Source organism: Spermophilus citellus (genome assembly GCF_964194105.1).
Source record: "Spermophilus citellus genome assembly, chromosome: 5".
Taxonomy (NCBI): Eukaryota; Metazoa; Chordata; class Mammalia; order Rodentia; family Sciuridae; genus Spermophilus; species Spermophilus citellus.
Window position 1 is genome coordinate 123761223 of NC_138186.1, and position 20511 is coordinate 123781733.

General features: G+C 38.2%; 1 protein-coding gene and 1 pseudogene across 2 annotated transcripts in view; one reads left to right on the plus strand and one right to left on the minus strand.

Annotated features, from left to right (window-relative positions):
* Positions 1 to 1828: 1828 nt before the first annotated feature.
* On the plus strand, positions 1829 to 19760 carry LOC308649470 (thyroid receptor-interacting protein 11-like; the record flags this gene model as incomplete). Its single annotated transcript, XM_081295012.1, has 5 exons — positions 1829 to 2452; positions 4868 to 4973; positions 17157 to 19137; positions 19405 to 19568; positions 19678 to 19760. The coding sequence occupies 5 exons, from the start codon at positions 1829 to 1831 to the stop codon at positions 19758 to 19760; spliced, it is 2958 nt and encodes a 985-aa protein (XP_081151138.1).
* LOC308650302 (heat shock factor protein 2-like) overlaps positions 14353 to 20511 on the minus strand; it is a 78097-nt pseudogene continuing 71938 nt past the window's right edge. The window contains exon 11 of the transcript XR_014024429.1: positions 14353 to 14439. The product of XR_014024429.1 is annotated as a heat shock factor protein 2-like (transcript). The remainder of the gene's footprint in view (positions 14440 to 20511) is intronic.

Below are 20511 nucleotides of genomic sequence, written 5' to 3' on the forward strand. Positions count from 1 at the left end.
GACACTTGGTATTGTTGATGCCTTCTTCAACAGTAGACACAGCTGGGGTACAGCGTGGATTCGCACTTCAGCAGATGCTAAAAGGGGCTTAAATTTTTATATTAGTCTTTTATGAGGAGAGATTGACTAACACAGGCCTGATTTCTCTCTCAGATTTGGAGATGAATAAGAAGGACCAAGAAGATTTCCTTTTCTAGCACAGGACACAAATGCAGTCACTAGTTTCTGATACCAATCTGAGTAATTATGTCTACTTGCTCCATCTTGAAGGCAAGAGACATTATGAGGTGATTAATATAATCCTTAGAATCTATTTAACCATTAATTTTCCAAAAATTCTGCCTTTTTTTAAAATTTTATTTCTGCCACCTTGAGGTTCTGTTCCCTGAACAGACATATAGAAAGAACAGCTCAAGGAAAAGAGTCTCCTGAATATGGGCTCTGGGAAGAGAGTAATGGGAGCAAACCCAAACCCCTTCTAAAGGGTAATGAGGAAAATGATCCTAAACAAAACAAAAAGCAAATATGAACAAAGTGGCAGCAGGCTCTATTTGTTGGCCACTTTCTCTGCACCAGCCATCAGGTGAGAACTACACACTATGTTCTCATTTACTGTTCAACTCATGCTTGGGAGAGAGGTTTTTTTAAATGCATTCTGTCAGTTTAGCTCCAAAATTGCTTTGGTCCCAACTGGTATGTCTGTTACAGCCCACGTGCATCATCTCTTTGCTTTGTCCCCAACTCTACAAAACTGCCTCCTCATTAACTTGTTGGAATTTAAACACCTTGGAAACCAGGGCCTTATCTTAACTCCTTCTGATCCTTAGAGGTATGGGAATTAAAGTTAGGATTGTTACTCCATCGTAGAAAATTTCTCAACTTTTTATTTCACTCTGTACTGTTTAAACCTGGATTATATTTGGCATTGATAAACAACAATAGGTTAAGTGAACATCAACCTATTGGCTCTAAAACAAATTTTCTTAAGTGAAATTTAAGTGGAATTTTTGAGCACTTAAATAAACTCAATCAGAATTAACAAGGACCAAATAATATTAAAATGAACTCGAAAATTTATAGATTAACAGCAAAAATTTATTTTTGGAAAGGGTAAAGATGGTTCTTTAGTGACATTTAATCCATATTATAATTTGAATTCTGAGAATGATTAAGACTTTGTGATGGTTAATTTTACATGTTAACTCGTCTGGGCTACGATGCCCAGACACTTGGCCAACTTTTATTCTGGGTGTGTCTGTGCTGGTGTTATGGGGTGAGATTTACTTCTGAATCGGGGACTTTCAGTTAAATAGATTCCATTCTGTAATGGAGAGAGACCTCACCTCGTCAACCGAGTGCAACTGAATGGGACAAAAAGCCCACCTCTCCCAGACAAGAGGGAACTCTCCAGTGAACTACCTTTGGATTTCATCTACAACATTGATTCTTCCTGGCTCCACAGCACACTGCCTTGGGACTCAAACTAGAACACTTTCCTGGATCTCTAGCTCCTCCCAGCCAACCCTGCCCAATCCTGTGAGCCAATAGCTGACAGGCAAGTGCAGGGAAGAAGCAGAGGCCCTGCAGGGGGTGAGTGTGTGCTACTGGATGCCAGTCCCTGGTCAAAGCGCAGGACAGGCTTCTGAGTTTACAGGCAGGAAGGGATGATTAGTGTTGGTGGAGCCCCAGGAACCCCGCGCTCTGAGGAATTCTGAGCGCTTGGGTCATAATTGACCCCGGCAACGCCAGAGGACGTTCGGGGCAGAGAAGTGGACGGTGATGGGCGCGCTTTTCAGAGCTGGTCCCATGGATCACTGAAGTGGCCACGATGTGGTCCTGGTTTGGAGGCCTGGGCTCAGGCTTGGGCCACTTCTTGGGTCAGGTGGGGAGCAGCTTGGCTTTCCTCACCGGCCATAGCTCCAGCTTCGCCGGGGAAATGCTTCCGGGTGACTTAGGAGACCCAGAAGCAGCTTTACATCATTGTTGGAGAAAGGAAATGGAAACTACTGATTCCACACTAAGATGTGAGAATGAAAGACTGAAAGAGTATTGTACTGACCTGGAAGAAAAGCATGAAGCATCAGAGCTACAAATAAACCATCAGTCTGTAAGTTACCAAAACCAACTGCAACAGAAAGAGGTAGAGATCAGCCATCTTAAAGCAGGACAGATTGTACTGCAAGATCAAATGTTCCAACTACAGGCAGCCGCTCAATCAGTACACTCGGGAGCTTGTGGTGTGCCAACAACAACTGCACCGGCTCCGTTCGGTTCCCTGATCAGTAGTCATTTTTCAGCCTTTCGTGATGACGACATGGACTCTAGTGACATAATCTTATCACAACAAGAAACAAACAGATTATCAACTGAAGCTGCAAAACATGAATCTGAAGTTGGCCACTCGAGGCAGATTGCTGAGGCTCAGGGAACACACCATTCTGACTCAAGTGAAATCTGCAAAGTACAAAATACTGTCAAGACTCTTCAACCAAACCAAAGTCCAGACATATATGATCATCAGCATGAAATTTCAGTTTGGGAGCAGAGTTCTACTGTGGCAGAAAAGGGAAGAATCCTTCCTCAGAGCTCAGCAGTGGAAGAAGTGTTCAGGCTTCAACAAGCCCTGGCTGATGCGGAGAAGGAAATCGTGAGACTAAATGGTTTAAACCAGGATAACCGTCTGGCTGAAGACCATCTGAAACTTAAAATGCATGTTGAAGCTTTAGAAAAAGAGAAGGCATCATTGAGTCAAGAAAAAGAGGAACTTCAGATGTCACTGTCAAAATGGAGCTGTGACTACCAAGTCATGAAAAACAGAGCTTCAACAGACATGAATTTGAATGTACAATTACTAGACTTAAAACTTCACTTGAAGGCAAAGGAGGAAGAACTGAATCAGACTATCAATGAAAAGAAAATGCTGATAGCCGAGTTAGAAGAACTGGATCATCAGAATCAGGAAGCTACAAAGCACATGATTTTGATACAAGAGGAGCTATCCCAACAACGACATGAAGGAGACCTTGTCATCAAGAAGTTGGAACAAGATCTAGATGATGAAAAAAAGAGAGTCCATCAACTTGAGGATGATCAAATGAACATATCCCAAGAGTTGCATGTGCAGAAGGAGAAGTTAACTGAGAACGCACAGAGCCTCAGTGATTTGCATTTAACTAAGCAGAAGCTTGAAGGTAAAGTAGAAGATTTAGTAGATCAGCTAAATCAGTCACAAAAAAATAGTTTAAACATCCAGCAGGAAAACCTTGGGCTTAAGGATCACATTAGACAACTTGAAGATGAGCTGTCTGGATTTAAGAGCAAGTATCGAACTTCTCTGAATGAAGACTCTAACAGTCATTGTAAGGATGACATGCTTAAAGAACGAGAAGCTGAAGTTAGCAACTTAAGGCAAAATCTTTCTGAAGAGGAACAGCTCAATGAAAATTTAAAGAAAGTTGCTGTGGAACTCAAAACGGAAAATGAAATGTTGATTTTAGCACGTGACGATGTAAGGCGTAAGTTGGAAGAATCTATTGCTGCTTACAATCAACTCTCTCAAGAAAAAGACACTATCACGGAGACTCTCAAAAGAGACAAAGAAGAGAGTGAAGCCAAACTGCACCAGGCAGAAAAAAGACTGTTGGAAGAAGCAAATAATCACAGGCAGACTATTCAGGAACTCTCCAATGCACATAATTTGAATACCTCTGTCTTAAAGCTGAAACACGAATGTGCAGTTCAACTCATCCAAGAGAAGGACCTTGAAATAGCAGGACTCAAAAAGAATATTGAGCAAATGACTGCTGATGAAAAAGAAACTGATGAAATTTTGGCATCTTATGTAGAAGAAGAGGAGCGATTGATACAAGTCATAAATGAGAAAGAAGTTTTTATTGAAAAACTCGAAGAAAAAAGTTCACAACTACAAAAGGATTTAGATAAGTGTTCTCAGGCCTTAGGAGAAAATGAAACTTTAAGGCAATCCATCGAAAGAAAGGACAAAAGTCTTACCTACATGAGAGCAGAAAACAACTATCTGCGAGTAGAATTGGAAATACTTAGGGAACAGCACAATCAAGCCGTACCAGTGGCTGAGCCTACAGCTCTTGATGCTGTCACAGAACTAGAATTGGAGGTATCTCAACTGAATATAGTCAAAAATCATCTGGAAGATGAAATTCAAGACCACCTGAATATCATTGAAAACCAAAACCAGCGTAAAATGCAACTACTTCAGTCTTTACAGGAGCAGAAGGAGGAAATGGATGAATTTAAGTACAAATATGAGCAGATGAATGCTGCGCATAGCCAGTTAATTTTAGAAAAAGAGGAGGAAATTAAGAACTTGCAGAAAACTATTGAAGAACTAAAAGCCCAGTTGCCTGGAGAGAAAGGAGATGCTCAAACATTGAATTCTGATATTTTTCAAGAGACCAAAGTAAAAATCCTAAGAGAAAAAGAGGTTCAACACTTACGGGACCAAGAATTACGCCTAAACCGGGAGCTAGAAAGGCTACGCAGCCATCTCTTGGAATCAGAAGAGTCTTACACCCAGGAAATTTTGGCTGCAGAAGACAAAGAAAAACAGTCAATAGCTGAATGGAAGAACAAGGCCGAAAAGCTAGAAGGAGAAGTATCATCATTGCAGGAACGTTTGGATGAAGCAAATGCTCTGTTGGATTCTGCTTCCAGACTGAGAGAAGACTTAGATCTCAAGGAAGAACAGATGGAAGAACTGAAAAAACAAAACGAGCTCCGAAAAGAAATGTTGGACCATGCACAACAGAAATTGTCGACTTTGGTCAACAGCGCAGAAGGAAAAGTGGACAAAGTCCTCATGCGAAACCTTTTTATCGGTCATTTCCAGACACCAAAGGACAAACGTCGTGAAGTATTGCAGGTGATGGGGAGCATCCTGGACATTCCGAAGGACGAAATGGAGCAGTTGCTGAATAAAAATCATGGTGGTGTCAGTAAGTGGATGAGTTGTTTTGGTTCCACGTTCTGCAGCTGTGCCTCTTGGTAACCTAGCTGGAGTTGGACTTGGTGGACCTGGGCATCCTCTTGTTAAACCCATTGCAGATTTCATGCCCACCTTTACACCACTGCCAGTGTCCCCGGACAATAGTGCCAGAGTTGTACTCCAGGATCTTCTAAATATTTAGCATTTGAAAGAAGCCATAACCCTTTTTTACGTTTTACAGCATGGCCTTTTGAAAAGTACTCATGTGTTTGTAGACAAAAAGAGAAAGCAAAAAAGCTGGTATATGTAAGTGTATAGCTACTAGGTATTTTATTTTATTTTTTTTAGTTGTTGTTGTTGTTGTGATTTTTTGCTATAGTACTTTTTAAAAAATTTGTTTTGTTTTTTGTAGCACTTTTTGTTTCTAGAATTTTGTTCCAATGTAGCAGATAATCATCACCCGTTATCAATTCTGATGTACTTTTGGGAGCAACTGTACAGAGCAGCCTTCTTGAACCACTAGTTCCAACCTCTTTTTTTTTAAACAATAGTAATATTTCTTAAATTTAATGGCATTAAGATAAAAACGATACATGTAATTACAGGAAACAAGAAACATCCAACCCATAAGAAGGATGTCTCAGATTTAGAGTACATGAAAACCAAACATAATGTTGCAAAAAGTTGAGAATATTTAGTTTATCCAAGATAACATTGTACAACTACCACGCGAAAATTCCAATGGGGAGGACCTAAACATGAAGCTTAGTGGATAAATTCTAAGATGCTTTGAATCCAAATTCTATGACCCCTATCCATTTCGCTTATTTCCATTTCTATACGAAAGTCACTTCACATTAATTCAGTTTTCCAGATGATAAACATGTCCAGAAGGAAGAGTATTTTTATGAGTCAACCCCGAAGTGGGATCACAGGATCCATTGCCAATGGAAAAGTTAATTAGTAAGAATGTATCATTAAATATCTGGACTGCTTATCTACATACTATTGGGGGCTCTACAATAATTCTCATAAACACATTTTATAAAACATTTGATCAAAACAAGTTGGGGAGAGAAATAAGCTAACAACAGTTTTTGGAAGATGAAAAGCTTTAAAATAGGAGTAGTTATAACCTTTTGATAAATTAAGGTAAAAGATGAATCAAAAGTTTCCAGCTTAAGTAGGTGAAATCAGAGAAGAGAAAAAGCAGATTGCATAGCACATACTTCTCTCACACCTGTAGTTTCTAAAACCATTCAGAACATTTTTGTTAAAATTAATTTAAACAAAATTTAATATATTTTTAAATATAAATTACATCATCATTTAATATAAATTAACCTAATTTAAATTAATTTTATTAGTAGTATTATTTAAATTTCTTTTATTAATACTATGGTTTGATTTAAATTTATTTTATTAATTGATATTGTTTATTAACTTATATTAAATTATAGTATGATTTATATTTAAAAACTCATTAAATTTTATTTAAATTAATACAATTTAACAAAGTAAATTTAACATAATATAGATTGAGTTATTTAATATTGACTATATAATTTAATATAAACGTCAATAAAGTTAATTTTAATAAAAATGCTCTTAGTTGTTTTGGAAATTACAGGTGGCAGTGAAGTATTAGCTATATTATCTTCTTTTTTCTCCTCTTTGATTGTACCTAACTTAAGCTAGAACCTTTTGGTTTATCTTTTGTTTTACTTTACAAAAATAAAAAAAGGAAGAAAAACACCTAGTACCTACACACACATCAGCTTTTCCTTTCTTATTTCTAAATTTCACCTTAACATTTACATTATTCTACCAAAATTAAGATGCCATCAGTTGTTACTCCTGAGAAGAATACCAAAGTATATATTTTGCTTCGACCTGCCAAATTACTTGGAATCTTATTCCAGTAGACTTCACATGGTTGGGAAAAGCAGAGTTCAGATTTGTCATGAGAGATTTTTATATATTCGGCTCACTCCATTGTGTCTAGGTGAGCCTTTGGGTTTCGATGCCTGGAAACACACTTCTTCTATTTCAGAATTGAAGAGCTCTTGGAAACAGCGACCTCACTGCATTCTTGAGAAAAATATGTTATACGGGTACTCAGAAAATTACAAAGATTAATATAGATTCAAGATTTTTTTTAAGACAAGGGGTTTAATGGAGAAAACAGCAAGATAGCCTTAGAAATTTCATACTCCCTGCATTCTTAGGAAAAGCTTCTATATTGTAAAGAATAACACCAAACAGAAAAGTTCCTAAGAAAATATTGTGCTTTCAGTTTCCTTGTCTCATAAATTTTATTAAAGTTTCATTAAAGACCCTGTATTTGCTAGCCTTTTTATTGAATACTTTTTTGAGATATTCTATTAATGTCTATGACTGGATTTTATTTGGTCTCACATTAATGTCGCTCCCTGTGACAAAGGGTACATGGGAGGCAGGCAGGATCAGCCTGTCCTCTCCGAGGCACCAGCTGTCGGAACCAGGCTCTGACAGAGGTAGTGAAGGGCACTAGCGTCTCCTGGACTGAGCGAGAGGGTAAGTATCTGAGTAATATTAATTGTGTATAAATGCCACATTTTTTATGCATTCATCTACTAAGTTGTTTCCACAATTTAGCTAATGTGAATTTTGCTGCTATAAACATTGACGAGGCTGTGTCCCTGTAGTATGCAGTTTTTAAGTCCTTTGGGTATAGACCAAAAAGAGGGATAGCTAGGTCAAATGGTGGTTCTATTCCCAAATTTCCAAGGAATCTCCAAACTGCTCTCCATATTGGCTCCACCAATCTACAGTCCCACCGACAGTGTAGGAGTGTACATTTTTCCTGAAATCCTCACCAACACTTATCCTTGTTGTCTTCATCATAGCTGCCATTTTCAAAAATCGCTGACATTCTAACTGGAGTGAGGTGCAATTCAACCCCTATCTCTCACCATGCACAAAACTCCACTCAAATGAATCAAGGACCTAGGAATAAAACCAGAGAGCTTGCATGTAACCGAAGACCAATCATATGGGATTAGTCCCAAAATTCCTTACTAAGACTCCTATAGCACAAGAATTAAAATCAAGTATCAATAAATGAGATAGATTCAAACTAAAAAAGTTTCTTCTCCACAAAACAAACAATCTGGGAGGTGAATAGAGATCCTACATCTTGGGAGAAAATTTTTGCCCCATCACACATCAGATAGAGCACTAATCTCTAGGGCGTAGAAAGAACTCACAAATCTGAACACACACACACACACACACACACACACACACACACACAAATAAATAAATAAATAAATAAATAAAATAACCTGGGCATCCTCCTTTTAAACCCATCGCAGATTTCGTGCCCACCTTCACACCACTGCCAGTGTCCCCGGACAACAGTGCCAGACTTGTACTCTAGGATCTTCTAAATATTTAGCACTTTAAAGAAGCCATAACCCTTTTTGATGTTTTACAGCATGGCCTTTTGCAAAAGAACTCTGTATTTGTAGACAAAAAGAGAAAGAAAAAAAGCTGATATATATGTATATAGATACTAGGTTTTTTTTTTTTTTTGCATCTTCTTGTAGTTTTTGTTTTTTTTTTTTTTGCTATAGCTCTTTTTAAAAATTTTGTTTTGTTTGCTGTAGCACTTTTTGTTTATAAAATTTTGCTCCAGTGTAGCAGGTAATCATCACCAGTCTTCAATTCTGATGTACTTTTGTAAGCAACTGTACAGAGCAGCAGTAGTGAACCATTAGCTCCAAACTCTTTTTTTTAAAAATGATTATATTTGTTAAATTTAATGGCATTAAGATAAAAATGATACATTTAAATAACAGGAAGGATGAAAAATCCAAACCACCTGAGGGAGATCTCAGATTTAGAGAAGAAGAAAACCAAATATGATGTTGCAAAATGTTGAGAATATTTAGTTTATCCCAAATAACCTGGTACAAGTACTGAAAGAAAATTCCAGTGCAGAGGGCCTTATCATGAAGCTTAGTGGATAAATTCTAAGATACTTTTAATCCAAATACTATGACCCCTATCCATTTTACTTATTTCCATTTCTATAGAAAAGTCACCTCACATTAATTCAGTTTTCCAGATGTTAAATATGTCCAGAAGTAAGAGTATTTTTATGAGTCAACCCCAAAGTGGAATCACATGATCCATTGCCAATGGAAAAGTTACTTAGTAAGAATATTTCATTAAATATCTGGACTGTTTATCTACATACTTTGGGGGCTCTACAATAATGCCTATCAACACATTTTTTAAAACATTTGATCAAAAAAATTGGGGGAGAGAAAGAAGCTAACATCGGTTTTTGAAAGATGAAAGGCTTTAAAAAAGGAGTAGTTTCAACCTTTTCGTAAATTAAGGTAAAAGATAATCAAAAGTTTCTAGCTTAAGTAGGTGAAATCAGAGAAGAGAAAAAGCAGATTGCATAGCACATACTTCTATAACACCTGTAGTTTCTAAAACCATTCAGAATATTTTTATTAAAATTAATTCAAATAAAATTTAATAAATTTTTAAATATAAATTATATTATCATTTAATATAAGTTGATCTAATTTAAATTTACTTTATTAATTAATATTGTTTAAATTTATTTTGTTAATACTGGTGTTTGATTTAAATTTATTTTCTTAATTGATTTTTTAAATTAATTTTGACTAAATTTTAGATTGATTTATATTTAAAAGCTCATTAAATTTCATTTACATTAATACAATTTAACAAAGTCAATTTAAATAACATTTAATATAGATTAAATCATTTAATATTAACTATATAATATAATAAAAAAATTAATAAAATTAATTTTAATAAAAATCCTCTTAGTGGTTTTAGAAACTACAGGTGTCTGAGAAATATTAGCAAAAGCAATTCTAAGCAGGAAGTGTGAATCTGGCGGTATAGCGATACCAGATTTCAAACTGTACTGCAGAGCAAGAGTAACCAAAACAGCATGGTACTGGTACCAAAACAGGCGGGTGAACCAATGGTACAGAATAGAGGACACAGAGACCAATCCACAAAATTACAACTTTCTTATATTTGATAAAGGGGCTAAAAGCATGCAATGGAGGAAGGATAGCGTCTTCAACAAATGGTGCTGGGAAAACTGGAAATCCATATACAACAAAATGAAACTGAATCCCTTTCTCTCGCCATGCACAAAAGTTAACACAAAATGGATCAAAGAGCTTGATATCAAATCAGAGACTCTGCATCTCATAGAAGAAAAAGTTGGCTCCGATCCACATATTGTGGTGCCGGGCTCCAAATTCCTTAATAGGACATCCATAGCACAAGAGTTAATAACAAGAATCAACAAATGGGACTGACTTAAACTAAAAAGGTTTTTTTTTTTTCTTTTTTTTTTTTTTTTTTTTCTCAGCAAGAGAAACAATAAGAGAGGTAAATAGGGAGCCTACATCCTGGGAACAAATTTTTACTCCTCACACTTCAGATAGAGCCCTAATATCCAGAGTATACAAAGAACTCAAAAAATTAAACCATAAGATAACAAATAACCCAATCAACAAATGGGCCAAGGACCTGAACAGACACTTCTCAGAGGAGGACATACAATCAATCAACAAGTACATGAATAAATGCTCACCATCTCTAGCAGTCAGAGAAATGCAAATCAAAACCACCCTAAGATATCACCTCACTCCAGTAAGATTGGCATCCATTATGAAGTCAAACAACAATAAGAACTGGCGAGGATGTGGGGAAAAGGGTACACTTGTACACTGCTGGTGGGACTGCAAATTGGTGCGGTCAATTTGGAAAGCAATATGGAGATTCCTGGGAAAGCTGGGAATGGAACCACCATTTGACCCAGCTATAGCCCTTCTCGGAATATTCCCTGAAGACCTTAAAAGAGCGTACTATAGGGATACTGCCACATCAGTGTGCACAGCAGCACAATTCACAATAGCTAGACTGTGGAACCCACCTAGATGCCCTTTAGTAGACGAATGGATAAAAAAAAAATGTGGCATTTACACACAATGGAGTATTACGCAGCACCAAGAAATGACAAAATCATGGAATTTGCAGGGAAATGGATGGCATTGGAGCAGATTATGCTAAGTGAATCTAGCCAATCCCTAAAAAACAAATGCTAAATGTCTTCTTTGATATAAGGAGAGCAACTAAGAACAGAGCAGGGAGGAAGAGCATGAGGGAAAGATTAACATTAAACAGAGACAAGTGGTGGGAGGGAAAGGGAGAGAGAAGGGAAATCGCATGGAAATGGAAGGAGACCCTCATTGTTACACAAAATTAAATATAAGAGGATGTGAGGGAAAAGGGGGAAAAAAAAAACAAGGGAGAGAATTGAATTACAGCAGATGGGGTAGAGAGAGAAGATGGGAGGGGAGGGAGAGGAGATAGTAGGCGATAGGAAAGGTACCAGAATACAACAGTCACTAATATGGCATTATGTAGAAACGTGGATGTGTAACCGATGTGATTCTGCAATCTGTATTTGGGGTAAAAATGGGAGTTTATAACCCACTTGAATCAAATGTACGAAAGATGATATGTCAAGAGCTTTGTAATGTTTTGAATAACCAATAAAAAAACATTTTCCCATTTCAAAAAATGACATTGGTGATTTATTGTGATCATTTTATACACAGCAGAACTACATTTAATTCTTTGTCCTACTTATAAAAGTCACTAGATGCGAAAGCATCTACTTTCACAGTTTGTATATAACATTTATGGACTATCTTAAATTCGTTTTAAAAAATATTTATTATTTAGCCTTTAGTGGACACAGCATCTTTATTTTATTTATTTTTTTATGTAGTGCTGAGGATCAAACCCCATGCCTCACGCATGCTAGGTGAACGAGCTGCTACTTGAGCCATATCCCCAACACTCTCTTAAATTCTTATTTTCACCTTGCTTCTTTGTGATAATGAGAATTCAAATTTATGGGTAATATATCATTCACTGAACAACTTCTCAGTCCAAATCAATCCTTCTACTATTGTATTGTCACTGGAGTGTTATGTTAATCTTCCTACAAATGTGTGCGGAACATTTCATTGATTATGCCAATTCTTAAAAATACAAATGTGCCGAGCCCTAATATCCAGAGTATACAAAGAACTCAAAAATTAAACATTAAGAAAACAAATAACCCAATCAACAAATGGGCCAAGGACCTGAACAGACACTTCTCAGAGGAGGATATATAATTAATCAAAAAATACACGGAAAAAATGCTCACCATCTCTAGCAATCAGGGAAATGCAAATTAAAACCACTCTAAGATACCATATCAGTCCAGTAAGAATGGCAGCCATCAGGAAGTCAAACAGCAACAAGTGCTGGCAAGGATGTGGGGGAAAAGGTACACTTGTACATTGCCGGTGGGACTGCAAATTGGTGCAGCCAATTTGGAAAGCATTATGGAGATTCCTTGGAAAGCTGGGAATGGAACCGCCATCCGACCCAGCTATTCCCCTTCTCGGACTATTCCCAGAGACCTAAAAAGAGCACACTATAGGGATACAGCTACATCAATGTTCATAGCAGCACAATTCACAATAGCTAGAACGTGGAACCAGCCTAGATGCCAGTCAATAGATGAATGGATAAAAAAATGTGGCATTTGTACCCAATGGAATATTACTCAGCACTAAAAAATAACAAAATCATGGCATTTGCAGGGAAATGGATGGCATGAGAGCAGATTATGCTAAGTGAAGTTAGCCAATCCCTAGAAAAGAAATGCTGAATGTCTTCTTTCATATAAGGAGGGGGGACTCAAAACAGAGCAGGCTGGAAGAGCATGAAAAGAAGATTACCATTTAGAAGGGACAAGAGGTGGGAGGGAATGGGAGAGAGAAGGGGAATTTCATGGAAATGGAAGGATACCCTCATTGTTATACAAAATTACATATAAGAGGATGTGAGGGGAAAGGGGGAAAAAGGAGAGAAATGAATTACAGTAGATGGGGTAGAGAGAGATTATGGGAGGGGAGGGGAGGGGACAGAAGGGGAGAAAGGGAGGGAATAGGAAAGGCAGCAGAATATAACAGACACTAGTATGGCAGTATGTATAAACTCGGATGTATAACCAATGTGATCCTGCAAACTGTACACGTGGTAAAAATAAGAATTCATACCCCACTTGAATCAAATGTATGAAATATGATATGTCAAGATCATTGTAATGTTTTGAGCAACCAATAAAAATTTAAAAAAAGAAACAGGAAGAGACAAGGCCCATATTAAAGAGATTTAAAAATCCTACTGAAATCTATAAGAAAATGTTTGAATGAATTATGAGGTATTAAAAAAAAAGTACAAACTTAATATCTTGCATAGAATTTATCACCCTATGTTTATAGACTCAAAAAGCTTTCATTATTTTAATCTTCAACTGTGTTTTAACAAAGCCACATTATTAAGGGCTCTCTACTTCTGGCTTATTCTTTCTTTCTTAGTCTTTTCCCCCATATGAGATCCTCACCACCACAGTCATCAATGGCTGACCTTGCATTATAATTCAAGGATCACTCTATGTAACATGTTCCCCATTGATTGACTGTATTCAATTGCACTTCATAGCAGGAAATGTATATAACACAGCTTTATGTTGTTCACAATATCTACCACAATACCTTGTACTTTGGGGGCACTGAATACATGTATAAGGATATACTTATGATTATTGGATGCTTTTTGTCACATGTGTTCGCGAATGAGCCAGGGTTTTCCCTCCATATCCCCCATAGTTTCCAGGAATATTCCAAACATATTTACAAGAAGAGAAATGCTTTTATTTGGATGGTCAGTTTTGAATACAGTAGGTAGGTATCTCTCTCAGATTGAAATATAAAATGACAAACAGCTGTGGTCAGAGTGAACCACGCTAGAAGACTGAATCTGAGTGATCAGAAATGCCTTTCAGCAGTAGGAGCAACAACCACTGGAACCAGATTCAAGCCAAATGTGATAGGTCTTACACTGAAAAAGGATCATTATTTGTGATTTAAAACAATAAACAAACACAGAACACCTAAAGAGAAGGAGGCACCCTGCTATAATTTGGATCTGGAATGTTGCCTAAAGGTCATGTGTTGAAAGCTTGGACCCCAATGTAACAGCATTCAGAACGGACTCTACAGAAAGGTGAATTGAATCCTGGGCTCTAACCTCATCTGTGGATCAATCCACTGATGGGTTCACGATTGGACAGGACTATTGGGAGTTGGTAAAAACTGTGGGCGGTAGGGCCTAGTTGGAGGGTAGGTCATTGGAGTTGATTCCCTGGAAGGGTACATCATATTCCTCAGTCCTTTCTTCCCCTCACCTGATCTCCATGATCTCCATGAGTTGATCCCCTGATCTCCATGAGTTGAGCAGCTCTGTTTTGAAGCCAGGCTCTCTGCCATGGTAATCTGCCTCACTTCAGGCCACAGCAATGGAGCCTGAAATTGAACCAAAATAAATATTTACTCATTTAATTTTCTCAGGTATGTTGTCAAAGTGATGAAAAAGTCTTCTAACACACACACACACACACACACACACACACACACAAACACACACACACACACAGGAGGAATGGTCTAAAGGGAGAAAAGGACACTTGGTATTGTTGATGCCTTCTTCAACAGTAGACACAGCTGGGGTACAGCGTGGATTCGCACTTCAGCAGATGCTAAAAGGGGCTTAAATTTTTATATTAGTCTTTTATGAGGAGAGATTGACTAACACAGGCCTGATTTCTCTCTCAGATTTGGAGATGAATAAGAAGGACCAAGAAGATTTCCTTTTCTAGCACAGGACACAAATGCAGTCACTAGTTTCTGATACCAATCTGAGTAATTATGTCTACTTGCTCCATCTTGAAGGCAAGAGACATTATGAGGTGATTAATATAATCCTTAGAATCTATTTAACCATTAATTTTCCAAAAATTCTGCCTTTTTTTAAAATTTTATTTCTGCCACCTTGAGGTTCTGTTCCCTGAACAGACATATAGAAAGAACAGCTCAAGGAAAAGAGTCTCCTGAATATGGGCTCTGGGAAGAGAGTAATGGGAGCAAACCCAAACCCCTTCTAAAGGGTAATGAGGAAAATGATCCTAAACAAAACAAAAAGCAAATATGAACAAAGTGGCAGCAGGCTCTATTTGTTGGCCACTTTCTCTGCACCAGCCATCAGGTGAGAACTACACACTATGTTCTCATTTACTGTTCAACTCATGCTTGGGAGAGAGGTTTTTTTAAATGCATTCTGTCAGTTTAGCTCCAAAATTGCTTTGGTCCCAACTGGTATGTCTGTTACAGCCCACGTGCATCATCTCTTTGCTTTGTCCCCAACTCTACAAAACTGCCTCCTCATTAACTTGTTGGAATTTAAACACCTTGGAAACCAGGGCCTTATCTTAACTCCTTCTGATCCTTAGAGGTATGGGAATTAAAGTTAGGATTGTTACTCCATCGTAGAAAATTTCTCAACTTTTTATTTCACTCTGTACTGTTTAAACCTGGATTATATTTGGCATTGATAAACAACAATAGGTTAAGTGAACATCAACCTATTGGCTCTAAAACAAATTTTCTTAAGTGAAATTTAAGTGGAATTTTTGAGCACTTAAATAAACTCAATCAGAATTAACAAGGACCAAATAATATTAAAATGAACTCGAAAATTTATAGATTAACAGCAAAAATTTATTTTTGGAAAGGGTAAAGATGGTTCTTTAGTGACATTTAATCCATATTATAATTTGAATTCTGAGAATGATTAAGACTTTGTGATGGTTAATTTTACATGTTAACTCGTCTGGGCTACGATGCCCAGACACTTGGCCAACTTTTATTCTGGGTGTGTCTGTGCTGGTGTTATGGGGTGAGATTTACTTCTGAATCGGGGACTTTCAGTTAAATAGATTCCATTCTGTAATGGAGAGAGACCTCACCTCGTCAACCGAGTGCAACTGAATGGGACAAAAAGCCCACCTCTCCCAGACAAGAGGGAACTCTCCAGTGAACTACCTTTGGATTTCATCTACAACATTGATTCTTCCTGGCTCCACAGCACACTGCCTTGGGACTCAAACTAGAACACTTTCCTGGATCTCTAGCTCCTCCCAGCCAACCCTGCCCAATCCTGTGAGCCAATAGCTGACAGGCAAGTGCAGGGAAGAAGCAGAGGCCCTGCAGGGGGTGAGTGTGTGCTACTGGATGCCAGTCCCTGGTCAAAGCGCAGGACAGGCTTCTGAGTTTACAGGCAGGAAGGGATGATTAGTGTTGGTGGAGCCCCAGGAACCCCGCGCTCTGAGGAATTCTGAGCGCTTGGGTCATAATTGACCCCGGCAACGCCAGAGGACGTTCGGGGCAGAGAAGTGGACGGTGATGGGCGCGCTTTTCAGAGCTGGTCCCATGGATCACTGAAGTGGCCACGATGTGGTCCTGGTTTGGAGGCCTGGGCTCAGGCTTGGGCCACTTCTTGGGTCAGGTGGGGAGCAGCTTGGCTTTCCTCACCGGCCATAGCTCCAGCTTCGCCGGGGAAATGCTTCCGGGTGACTTAGGAGACCCAGAAGCAGCTTTACATCATTGTTGGAGAAAGGAAATGGAAACTACTGATTCCACACTAAGATGTGAGAATGAAAGACTGAAAGAGTATTGTACTGACCTGGAAGAAAAGCATGAAGCATCAGAGCTACAAATAAACCATCAGTCTGTAAGTTACCAAAACCAACTGCAACAGAAAGAGGTAGAGATCAGCCATCTTAAAGCAGGACAGATTGTACTGCAAGATCAAATGTTCCAACTACAGGCAGCCGCTCAATCAGTACACTCGGGAGCTTGTGGTGTGCCAACAACAACTGCACCGGCTCCGTTCGGTTCCCTGATCAGTAGTCATTTTTCAGCCTTTCGTGATGACGACATGGACTCTAGTGACATAATCTTATCACAACAAGAAACAAACAGATTATCAACTGAAGCTGCAAAACATGAATCTGAAGTTGGCCACTCGAGGCAGATTGCTGAGGCTCAGGGAACACACCATTCTGACTCAAGTGAAATCTGCAAAGTACAAAATACTGTCAAGACTCTTCAACCAAACCAAAGTCCAGACATATATGATCATCAGCATGAAATTTCAGTTTGGGAGCAGAGTTCTACTGTGGCAGAAAAGGGAAGAATCCTTCCTCAGAGCTCAGCAGTGGAAGAAGTGTTCAGGCTTCAACAAGCCCTGGCTGATGCGGAGAAGGAAATCGTGAGACTAAATGGTTTAAACCAGGATAACCGTCTGGCTGAAGACCATCTGAAACTTAAAATGCATGTTGAAGCTTTAGAAAAAGAGAAGGCATCATTGAGTCAAGAAAAAGAGGAACTTCAGATGTCACTGTCAAAATGGAGCTGTGACTACCAAGTCATGAAAAACAGAGCTTCAACAGACATGAATTTGAATGTACAATTACTAGACTTAAAACTTCACTTGAAGGCAAAGGAGGAAGAACTGAATCAGACTATCAATGAAAAGAAAATGCTGATAGCCGAGTTAGAAGAACTGGATCATCAGAATCAGGAAGCTACAAAGCACATGATTTTGATACAAGAGGAGCTATCCCAACAACGACATGAAGGAGACCTTGTCATCAAGAAGTTGGAACAAGATCTAGATGATGAAAAAAAGAGAGTCCATCAACTTGAGGATGATCAAATGAACATATCCCAAGAGTTGCATGTGCAGAAGGAGAAGTTAACTGAGAACGCACAGAGCCTCAGTGATTTGCATTTAACTAAGCAGAAGCTTGAAGGTAAAGTAGAAGATTTAGTAGATCAGCTAAATCAGTCACAAAAAAATAGTTTAAACATCCAGCAGGAAAACCTTGGGCTTAAGGATCACATTAGACAACTTGAAGATGAGCTGTCTGGATTTAAGAGCAAGTATCGAACTTCTCTGAATGAAGACTCTAACAGTCATTGTAAGGATGACATGCTTAAAGAACGAGAAGCTGAAGTTAGCAACTTAAGGCAAAATCTTTCTGAAGAGGAACAGCTCAATGAAAATTTAAAGAAAGTTGCTGTGGAACTCAAAACGGAAAATGAAATGTTGATTTTAGCACGTGACGATGTAAGGCGTAAGTTGGAAGAATCTATTGCTGCTTACAATCAACTCTCTCAAGAAAAAGACACTATCACGGAGACTCTCAAAAGAGACAAAGAAGAGATTGAAGCCAAACTGCACCAGGCAGAAAAAAGACTGTTGGAAGAAGCAAATAATCACAGGCAGACTATTCAGGAACTCTCCAATGCACATAATTTGAATACCTCTGTCTTAAAGCTGAAACACGAATGTGCAGTTCAACTCATCCAAGAGAAGGACCTTGAAATAGCAGGACTCAAAAAGAATATTGAGCAAATGACTGCTGATGAAAAAGAAACTGATGAAATTTTGGCATCTTATGTAGAAGAAGAGGAGCGATTGATACAAGTCATAAATGAGAAAGAAGTTTTTATTGAAAAACTCGAAGAAAAAAGTTCACAACTACAAAAGGATTTAGATAAGTGTTCTCAGGCCTTAGGAGAAAATGAAACTTTAAGGCAATCCATCGAAAGAAAGGACAAAAGTCTTACCTACATGAGAGCAGAAAACAACTATCTGCGAGTAGAATTGGAAATACTTAGGGAACAGCACAATCAAGCCGTACCAGTGGCTGAGCCTACAGCTCTTGATGCTGTCACAGAACTAGAATTGGAGGTATCTCAACTGAATATAGTCAAAAATCATCTGGAAGATGAAATTCAAGACCACCTGAATATCATTGAAAACCAAAACCAGCGTAAAATGCAACTACTTCAGTCTTTACAGGAGCAGAAGGAGGAAATGGATGAATTTAAGTACAAATATGAGCAGATGAATGCTGCGCATAGCCAGTTAATTTTAGAAAAAGAGGAGGAAATTAAGAACTTGCAGAAAACTATTGAAGAACTAAAAGCCCAGTTGCCTGGAGAGAAAGGAGATGCTCAAACATTGAATTCTGATATTTTTCAAGAGACCAAAGTAAAAATCCTAAGAGAAAAAGAGGTTCAACACTTACGGGACCAAGAATTACGCCTAAACCGGGAGCTAGAAAGGCTACGCAGCCATCTCTTGGAATCAGAAGAGTCTTACACCCAGGAAATTTTGGCTGCAGAAGACAAAGAAAAACAGTCAATAGCTGAATGGAAGAACAAGGCTGAAAAGCTAGAAGGAGAAGTATCATCATTGCAGGAACGTTTGGATGAAGCAAATGCTCTGTTGGATTCTGCTTCCAGACTGAGAGAAGACTTAGATCTCAAGGAAGAACAGATGGAAGAACTGAAAAAACAAAACGAGCTCCGAAAAGAAATGTTGGACCATGCACAACAGAAATTGTCGACTTTGGTCAACAGCGCAGAAGGAAAAGTGGACAAAGTCCTCATGCGAAACCTTTTTATCGGTCATTTCCAGACACCAAAGGACAAACGTCGTGAAGTATTGCAGGTGATGGGGAGCATCCTGGACATTCCGAAGGACGAAATGGAGCAGTTGCTGAATAAAGATCATGGTGGTGTCAGTAAGTGGATGAGTTGTTTTGGTTCCACGTTCTGCAGCTGTGCCTCTTGGTAACCTAGCTGGAGTTGGACTTGGTGGACCTGGGCATCCTCTTGTTAAACCCATTGCAGATTTCATGCCCACCTTTACACCACTGCCAGTGTCCCCGGACAATACTGCCAGAGTTGTACTCCAGGATCTTCTAAATATTTAGCATTTGAAAGAAGCCATAACCCTTTTTTACGTTTTACAGCATGGCCTTTTGAAAAAGTACTCATGTGTTTGTAGACAAAAAGAGAAAGCAAAAAAGCTGGTATATGTAAGTGTATAGCTACTAGGTATTTTATTTTATTTTTTTTAGTTGTTGTTGTGATTTTTTGCTATAGTACTTTTTAAAAAATTTGTTTTGTTTTTTGTAGCACTTTTTGTTTCTAGAATTTTGTTCCAATGTAGCAGATAATCATCACCCGTTATCAATTCTGATGTACTTTTGGGAGCAACTGTACAGAGCAGCCTTCTTGAACCACTAGTTCCAACCTCTTTTTTTTTAAACAATAATAATATTTCTTAAATTTAATGGCATTAAGATAAAAACGATACATGTAATTACAGGAAACAAGAAACATCCAACCCATAAGAAGGATGTCTCAGATTTAGAGTACATGAAAACCAAACATAATGTTGCAAAAAGTTGAGAATATTTAGTTTATCCAAGATAACATTGTACAACTACCACGCGAAAATTCCAATGGGGAGGACCTAAACATGAAGCTTAGTGGATAAATTCTAAGATGCTTTGAATCCAAATTCTATGACCCCTATCCATTTCGCTTATTTCCATTTCTATACGAAAGTCACTTCACATTAATTCAGTTTTCCAGATGATAAACATGTCCAGAAGGAAGAGTATTTTTATGAGTCAACCCCGAAGTGGGATCACAGGATCCATTGCCAATGGAAAAGTT